The sequence below is a fragment of the Brienomyrus brachyistius genome, chromosome 14 (genome assembly GCF_023856365.1).
Source record: "Brienomyrus brachyistius isolate T26 chromosome 14, BBRACH_0.4, whole genome shotgun sequence".
In the NCBI taxonomy this organism is placed as follows: Eukaryota; Metazoa; Chordata; class Actinopteri; order Osteoglossiformes; family Mormyridae; genus Brienomyrus; species Brienomyrus brachyistius.
Genome location: NC_064546.1, coordinates 4,595,380 through 4,604,291, shown reverse-complemented (window position 1 = coordinate 4,604,291; position 8,912 = coordinate 4,595,380). Strand labels below are relative to the sequence as shown.

General features: G+C 40.1%; 2 protein-coding genes across 6 annotated transcripts in view; both read left to right on the top strand.

Annotated features, from left to right (window-relative positions):
* The first annotated feature begins 1,931 nt into the window (after positions 1 to 1,931).
* Positions 1,932 to 8,912, top strand: part of LOC125707407 (galectin-3-like) — a 28,428-nt gene continuing 21,447 nt past the window's right edge. Inside the window, exon 1 of the mRNA XM_048974530.1 lies at positions 1,932 to 1,939. Coding sequence (XP_048830487.1) covers positions 1,934 to 1,939 — 6 coding nt within the window. The 5' untranslated portion in view covers positions 1,932 to 1,933. The remainder of the gene's footprint in view (positions 1,940 to 8,912) is intronic.
* lgals3b (lectin, galactoside binding soluble 3b) lies at positions 3,331 to 6,641 on the top strand. Of its 5 annotated transcripts, XM_048974528.1 has the most exons (6): positions 3,331 to 3,496; positions 3,605 to 3,626; positions 3,672 to 3,789; positions 4,098 to 4,186; positions 5,705 to 5,873; positions 6,197 to 6,641. In XM_048974528.1, the coding sequence occupies exons 1-6, from the start codon at positions 3,346 to 3,348 to the stop codon at positions 6,353 to 6,355; spliced, it is 708 nt and encodes a 235-aa protein (XP_048830485.1). In that variant the 5' UTR covers positions 3,331 to 3,345; the 3' UTR covers positions 6,356 to 6,641. The 5 variants fall into 5 exon arrangements, with proteins under 5 accessions (XP_048830485.1, XP_048830484.1, XP_048830483.1 ...); XM_048974527.1 differs by having other exon boundaries at positions 3,614 to 3,789; XM_048974526.1 differs by lacking the exon at positions 3,605 to 3,626 and having other exon boundaries at positions 3,331 to 3,577; positions 3,641 to 3,789.

Here is an 8,912-nt window from a genome sequence, read left to right as displayed (position 1 = left end):
GTAATCAGCGTGAACGGCAAAGGGTTGAGCACATATAATTAGATTAGTTCTGTTTAGGTATAGTTAATTTTCAACTCCGATGTACAAAAATGTGAAAACTTTCCAGTGTTGTTCAGCCGTACTCAAAGCACGCTATGTTCACAAAAAATTAATATTATAAGCTTATGTACCATATTATGTAAGATGATGCGGCAAAGTGACAGGGTTAACATTCATTTTAGCAATGATTATTTTGACATACAGGAATCGTACAAAGTAAATTTTAAATTAAATAATTTTTAATAATGAATTTAAGTCAAATTCATGAGAAAGACAGGCTAGGCTACCCCAAGGAGTTACATACATTTACATTTACAGTATTTGGCAGACGCCCTTAGCCAGAGCGACTTGCATAAGTGCTTTAACACGCTGCGATGAATTTTTCCGATACTAGCTCAATAAGGACCCAAGCTATGAATACCATCTACATGGTTACATGGCACAGGTGTGTAGCTAATCAAGCATTATCAGGTGAGTCTTTCAAACCCAAATATTGCCTTTTAAGATATTTGTGTTGGAGTTGTGCTGTGGTGATACTTAAGTTCTGCTTTGCAGTATTGACAGACAACTGCACTTTTCACTCCCTTTTAATGTAAAGTGCTTCCATACCACTGAGGCTTTCACTCTGGGAAAATGTACAGTGAATCAAAATGTAACAGGACAATCGTGTGATAACTGGGAGCCTCCAGAGACATTTACATGCCTCCCACCACAAGTATATTGAGGGACTACCCCCACAGGGAGGAGGATAAGGGACAAATGGGGGGGGGCTTATGGTAATACCATATTTTAAATACTGGAATAGTGCTTCTAAAGCTTTAAAAATACAGTGGTACCTTAGTTTGCGAGCATAATTCGTTCCAGAAACGGGCTTGTAATCCAAAGTACTCGTATATCAAAGCGAAATAATGGAAACTCGGATGATTTGTTCCACCACCCAAAAATGTTTATATGAAAATGATTAATACAAAATATAAAGTAAAAATACATAAAAACAAACTAACTTGCACTTTACCTTTTGAAAAGAATCGTGCATGGTGTGAAGGAGATGAGAGAGAGGAGAGGAGGAGACTTTCAGTATAACTAATGGAATCACTGCTATCTGTTGGCTCACTGGAATCGTTTTCTTTTTGTGCGATTAACAAGGAACCTATCCAGTGACAGCCGCTTTTGGCTCCTTTTTGATTTTGTGGAAATGTGGACATTGCGTTGTCGTTAAACAGATTCATCGCTCGCACTGCTATGCCCTTATTCGGGTGATGCTTTCCTACTAAATTTTGACTATACTAGTGAGGCCAAGCATGGGAAACAATTACCCACAATTCCACAGCGTGAAAGAGAGAAGAATCTTCGGCTCAGTTGTGATCATGTGACGCTCAGCAGACAAAGCATATACGTAATACTCGTATTGCAAGACCTCGCTTGTTTATCAGGTTAAAATTTATTACAAATTTTTGCTTATCTTGCAAAACACTCGCAGACCAAGTTACTTGCTTTATCCAAGGTTTTACTGTATCTTTAAAAGTCCATGTACTGTGGTATAATATCTGGATATTATGACGGTATTAGTAATTACATAGCGCTGAAGCCCAGTACGACCTAAGACGGTGCTGTTGTTCATATGTTCGACCAAGTGATGTAACTCCTGCATGTTCTGTACATGTTGCACTATTGCACTATATCTCTGGTTGCTGCACTGTGGCATATTTCTTTCCAAGTACTGTCAATATTTAATGTATTCGAATGTCATTCTCCCTTAATTGTATGGTTTGAATAAATGCTTCCTTGGAGTTCCTTAGTTTATTATTGATGGATAATTTAGTCCAAAGTAGATGTTACCAAACTGTAACTACATAAGCTTACATGATGTTTTCTTTTTTCTTTAACAGGTAAAATGGATGTAAGTATCACTGTTTTGTTTTTAATTTTGTTCGTCAAGAAGAGAATTTAAGCATGCAGATTATGCTGTTCATCAAAAAACAAAAATGTAGTGGAACTTATTACATATTCATGAATTCACTTTGATGGTAACCTCAACCCCTGTGATTTGAGGCTACGTCTGCACTAATATGTTAGTTTTTTACGATCGTTTCCGAAAGAAAAGATTCCGTTGGAACATTGAAAATAACTTCGGTGTTTATACTGCTCCATGTAATAGGCAAATGACAGTGGTTCTTAATGTATATTTATCTGACATTTTTCATGTGTACATTTAACGATAGATTTTTATGATATATATTTTTAGAAGTGCCGCACTTTGTTGTAGTTTGAGCACAGTGTGTGATTTGCAAATTTTTTGTCTAACCAAAATTTTTTATAATTCTATGTGCTGAAGTATGTTGATTAATCTCACATACAACCATATTTTTAAAGTAATTGAACATATTTTATTTAACAAAACCGAAATATCACACTACTGTAGTGACGCAAACACAAAACTACATAAAAGGAATCATCACAACAACAACACAGGGATCCAGAAATATAGTCACTACAGGCCTCACTCTCTTCCCCTCAATTTCAGTGCACTCTTGTCTTACTCTATTTTCTGGCTGGATATCTTTACCAAAAGCTAGAGCTGTACTTAAACTTAGCTCAACTCCAGTCTTGTTTTGAGCTCGACGATAGCTGTAAACAGCATACGATGTACACAAAACATTTATCTACATGCAAGTAAGCAAAAAAACATATGCCACGTAGCAAAGGTCCTCTACATCCTCCATGTTCACATGTGGCTGACTTCCGTGAAAACGGAAGCAAAGCATTCTTCATTCCCGTGAAGAATAACCAATTAGGAAAAGGGACATCGAAACGAAGGGAGCGAATCAGGAAAGGGTCATGATCTAAGTTCAACCCAAACGGAGCTCACTGATGTAGGCATAACTGAATTTGTATGTTTATGAGGGTCCAAACTAATGCATTTAAAGAAAGATTAGTTCTCGGAAAGGGGTGAAATTTTTGCACCAAAAATACTTGGTATCTCAGTTTCTGAGAAAAAATGATCTGTGATAGTGCGGACGGAAGGATGAATTGGAAGAATTTTTGTCTTACTAAAGAAAAATGTATTAGTGCGGATGGGTCCTTAGTAAGACATTGATTGGACTTGGACCTTTAGGTCTGTGGAATAATTCTCTTGGCCATTAACTTGTGGTGGTTCAGTAACTGGTCAACTTTACATTTATACCCGTTCAAACAGAGTGCATTTTTGAGTTTGATATCTAGAAGATGAAAGCATCATTCATTATTTATTTTGAAAGCACTTGTATATGTCTGTATCTGTTTGCATATGTGTGTCTGTATTTGCAAATGTGTCTGTTCTCTGTGTCCTTTTCCTTAAAGCTGTCTGATGCACTGGGTGATGACACCTCCTCTGGACAGCAGTTGAATGCTCAGGCTGGAGCACCAGCGTGGCCCGGTCAGCCTGGTCAACCTGCGTGGCCCGGTCAGCCTGGTCAACCTGCGTGGCCCGGTCAGCCCGGCCAACCAGCTTGGCCCGGTCAGCCCGGCCAACCAAATCAACCAGCTTGGCCTGGCCAACCTTCATGGCCCGGTCAGCCCGGCCAACCAAATCAACCAGCGTGGCCCGGTCAGCCCGGCCAACCAAATCAACCAGCGTGGCCCGGTCAGCCCGGCCAACCAAATCAACCAGCGTGGCCCGGTCAGCCCGGCCAACCAAATCAACCAGCGTGGCCCGGTCAGCCCGGCCAAACCATTCCATCTGCTCCTCAGCCATTTTCCAGCGGACCTCTGGTAAGTTATAACATTTACTTCCATACCACTTACAACATAATTTGTTTTCATTCATGCTGTTCTTCATCCATCCATTTTCCAAGCATGTATGAGTGACTGGTGTGTGAATGTGCCCTGCGATGGGCTGGCCCCCCATCCTGGGTTGTTCCCTGCCTCGTGCCCATAGCTTCCGGGATAGGCTCCGGACCCCCCGCAACCCAGTAGAATAAGCGGTTTGGAAAATGGATGGATAAGGGGGAGTCTTGTGCTTGTATGGGGATGGCATGAGACACACTGTGTGGAATAAAGCCAACGTTTTCTCCTTTCAGACGGTGCCATACAACATGGCCCTGCCCAGAGGATGTTATGACAAAATGCTGATCAGCATCTCAGGGCAGATCCTTCCTAATGCTAACATGTCAGTACATAACGCCTGTTCCCTACACATGTTAAACCTCTACCTTATACCTTCTGCTTACCAGTTACCCAGAATATGTTGCTACTGTCCTGGCATTTGCAGATCGGGTCTTTTTCCCAGCTAGAAGATAAGGGCATAATTTCAAATGTGATTTCTTCTTTTCTCCAAAAAATAACTGATATTTAGTTGGATGGCTAGATGAACACCACTTCAGTTCCCAAACCTCTCTTCAGGGGAACCTCAGCCGTTCCATGTATTCGTTAAATTTTATCACAAGCTCACTCAGTTCACTAATTTAAGAAGTCAGTGAGATATTCATTAGCTATGTGAGGTGTGCTTGTGGGCAAATTTAAAAAATATGTGTGTGTGTTGGACAGTTGCATCAAATACTGGGGAGGGGTTTTGAAATGGTTAAGCTGACCCATTTTGACAGACATAATTGCAAAGTTTTGAAGAGAATAATGTTGAGTCTCATTAAAATGGTGTGAGGCAAGGTGGTGGGATGTATTAGAGTGTAATTCATCAAGATGCATCTTTATAGCCCTAGTTGCTGAGGATCCAAGTTGCTGGTCCGACTCCCTTCACAGATGCTTTACCCGGCCTTCCACATGTCAGTTATTTTTTGGAGAAAAGAAGAAATCACATTGGAAATTATGCCCGTATCTTCTAGCTGGGAAAAAGACCCGATCTGCAAATGCCAGGACAGTAGCAACATATTCTGGGTAACTGGTAATAACATGATTCATAGAACCAGGCAAACTAATTCTATTGCTCCAAGGTCCAGTTCTGATGCTCACATCCTCATTGTAGGTGTGGTCAACAGTGGATAAGGGTTAGCTGGACTAGCTTCTGGCTGTGCAGCCCCATATGCAGCAGAGCTAGATGTACCGTGTGTTGGGACCATCATCAAAATAAGTTTTGTGTCACAGAAGCCTTCTGTTGATTCATACTAGATGACGCAGCGTTTATTTACATCTTGCTCAGTCTTGGTCACCCAACACCCTGTGTGCAGTTTGTGGTCTTTTTTTCCTCGGACCACTCTCAGTAGGTGCTCACCATAGCTGACTGTGAGCTCCCCACTAGCCTCGCCATTTCGGAGATGATCTGACCCAGTTGTCTCAGCATAATGATTTGGCCCTTGACAGAGTCACTCGAATCATAATCCCTGCCCATTTCTTTTGCATTCAACATTTCGGCGAGTAACAAATTTTAGTTTACCGCCTAATATATCCTACACCTTCACACACTATTTTTATGAGTTAACATTATTCACTTCATGTGGGGGTAGTCATATTTTTTTAGCTCATTGGTGTGTAGACTACAAGCCATACAAATTCGTACAAAAACCATAGCATCTATAGATAAATGGGGAAAACCTGTTGAATATAGTTATTGTGCTTAATTTACAGAAACATCACTGACAAATTTTAAAATTGTCTTTTTGCTGAAGTAGGTCAAATGTCATGATATTCAGCATCATTATCATGAATAATGGTAAAGCACTGTTGTTTCCTCCAGGTTTGCAATCAACCTCGGCCGAGGCAATGATATCGCCCTGCATATTAACCCCCGATTCAATGAGGCGGGGAGGCAGGTCATTGTGAGGAACAGCCTGCAGGGGGGGAACTGGGGCAAGGAAGAGAGGGAGTGTGGCTCGTTCCCCTTTGTTCGCGGAAAGCCTTTTGTGGTAAGTGAGGGGGAGTGCAAGTCAGGCTGTGTTCAAACAACCATTCGTAAAGCAGGTCGTTTACTTTAATTAGAACACACTGGTATGACTTCAACTTTCTTGTACTACAGTTGAGTACTTTTTTCCTCAACCATCGTTCTTAGATGACAAACATATTTTCAAATCAGCAAAGTTAATTTACATGAAAGTATATTACTAATACAATTTCTGAGAATGTATGCACGTTTTGAGCCGTGTACCATCACTGGTTTGTGTCCATTATTTCCTATCAGTGTGAACTGTGTACCTTTGTGGATTTTTAAAATTATTTTTATTTTTTTTAGATGAAAATACTCTGCACCAGTAATGAGTTCAAGGTGGCAGTGAATAACAGTCACCTCCTGGAATACAGGCACAGGATCCGTGAACTCAACTCAGTAAACAACCTCAACATCATAAAAGACGTCACCCTCACCTCTGTCACGGTGGAAACTCTGCCCTGAAATGCCTCTCAGTAGATTGGCTTACTGCACCCTGTTGATCACAAATCATCGTTAGTTCATTAAGGGTCAGGTTAATTTTGCATGCTCATACACTGTCTTGGCAAAACCTAAGAAAATTGTTTTTTTATCAGTAAAGCATATAAACGGATGCTGCTTATTATACTGGATTATAAAAATATTCTGATAATTTTCATACAATTTACTTAATGCCATTTATTACAAAGATTATATCTCCTATTTTCCAGTAATGTCACTTTGGAGAAAAATAAATGTATGCATGCCTCTGCTCTCTCTTTTTAAGTCTTGTTTTTCAAAATATGGCTCATGGGTTCGGGATCTCTGCCTGTGCCAAAAGGTTGTCCGTTCTAACCTAGCTGACAGTGTCACCATATCACTATTGGGCCTCTGAGTAAGGCGCTTAACCCAAACTCCTCCAGGGACTCTGACTGAACCAGTGCTGACTCCAAAACTCACTCACACCTTTTATATATGTCTGTTTCTGTGGATGACACGGTTCACTGTGTCACTCACCCTTGGCTATGTCTGTGGTTTGCATATCCTCCTTATGTTTGCAGTTTCCCAGCTTGCTCCTGATTGTCCAAAAAAACATGTATGAGTATGAAACTGGCACATATAAATCTTGCTGCTTGAAATTTATTTTTGACACACATGAATCTTTCATTCCTGTATCAAAACTGTTGTCCACTTGCATCGAACCTGACTGTCAGAAATTTTATCCATGCAATACAACAGCCCTACCCAGGTGTCCATGGCAACATCCATGGATCACTGTCTGTGATTCTTTTTGTTTTGGCCAGTGTACTCTGACATATCACATTACTTGGCTGAGCCTTGGCGCTTGTCATCCCCTCACCCACATGTACAAGTGAAATATTTTCCAGTGCTAATTGTGTCCTCCAAGCTCCATCCCAGCAAGACAATTTTGGGACAAAGTCTTTGTACTTCTGAAGTTTCTTAAGGACATCTACTCTGACCAACATAGTTCTCACTCTGGGTTATGGAACATTTTTTATTTATTTTTTTTTAACAAATGGGCTACACTAAATTGATTGTAACATGTATGTAACACATGTTTTTGTGTGTTGATACAAGTGCTAAGCATAGTCAGTCTACCTGGAGCAATTGGGTTTAAGGTCTCAAGTGGGGACATCAGTCTGCTGAACCTGGGACTTTAAACTAGCAACCGGTTCAGTATCCTAATCATACATGAAACAAGTTAAGGAGGTAGATACAGGAAACAATGGTCAGTCGTATGTTTACATTTAGGTAGCAGGTGCTTTTATTCAAAGCGATGTACTCAAATGACTTTAGCACAATATTCAGGTATTTTTTGGTGCCAAATGGACTTTGTGATGGATCTTCTGAGAGTGGTTAATGGGGAGAACAAAGTGTGGCCAAGTGCAGGTGATAGTATAAAGGTGCTTATTTTGTCTCTGCATTCATCTGAACTGAGCTGTGCAGCATCCTTACCAACAAGTAGGTAACATCTTTGTTTCACTGATTTTGATGCGTTTAATTGTGGCTTTATGCTACTGTGTGCAGATTTAGACACGTGTGTTACATTTTCTTATATTTAGGAGTGTGAATTTCTTTATAATATGGGATCATCCCGCTTTATAAAGGATGGGTGGCAACCCTAGTGAGAGTACATATGATTAGTATAAATGCCTGCTTTTACTTTGTGCCACAGGGAACTCTAAAGTAACAGCATGCCCAAACTGTTCTTTCCCACCATTGTGAGAGAGGAAAGGTAGCCAGAGGGAGGAGAAAGGGAAGTTAAGAACTGAGTATTGTATTTTGAGTAGAGCTGTCACGATTAAATTTTTTTAAATCATCGATAATTAGAATCTGCCTTCTCGATTGCTCTACAATATGGTGGAAGTAAGACGGGGCATAACAGGTGAAGGTCCAAATAGAAGGAAAGTATCAGTTCCATGGAAGCACCTCCCATGATTGTCAGAATTGCAAAGCAAAACTTAAATATCACCACAGCGCGACCGCAATGCAACTGAACAGCTTAAAAGATGGCGGTGACTGAAGATTTAAAAGATTGACATAAGAGCTGGGCCGATATGGCCAAAATGTTATCGAGCTAAAAAAATATTCATATCGGTTGATATTGCTAATTGCTAATAAATCTCAAATCATCATTTATCTCCAGTTTAAAGACAGATTTTTACTCCTTAGTTAAAATTGAAGAAACCAGATGGTTAGGTAGGATGTTTTAATGACAGAATTATGATGCCCAGTACACAGACAACAATGCATACCGATTACACTGCGTGACAAATTGTTAGTTATTGATTATTATATCCATTTAATGTGTAATGGGCCAATACACTAATGGGTTAATAGATATAGAACTAAACAAGATAGGTACACCTAGTAAAGTGTGCTTTGATCAGTGGACTCTATGGAACAATGCACACCCCTTGAACATTCAGGTTATTGCTTGTAATAGTTATTAATTACTATACTGTATCCATATTATATGCCATTGGAGCAATACATGAATGGGTGAAAACTAAATGATAGC

Excerpts from the sequence above, each read along its gene's own strand:
- lgals3b (XM_048974524.1), top strand. The coding sequence starts at position 3,346 with ATGTGTCTGTTCTCTGTGTCCTTTTCCTTAAAGCTGTCTGATGCACTG. Across the intron at positions 4,187-5,704 it reads ATCCTTCCTAATGCTAACAT|GTTTGCAATCAACCTCGGCC; the intron begins GTCAGTACATAA and ends TGTTTCCTCCAG. Across the intron at positions 5,874-6,196 it reads TTCGCGGAAAGCCTTTTGTG|ATGAAAATACTCTGCACCAG; the intron begins GTAAGTGAGGGG and ends TATTTTTTTTAG.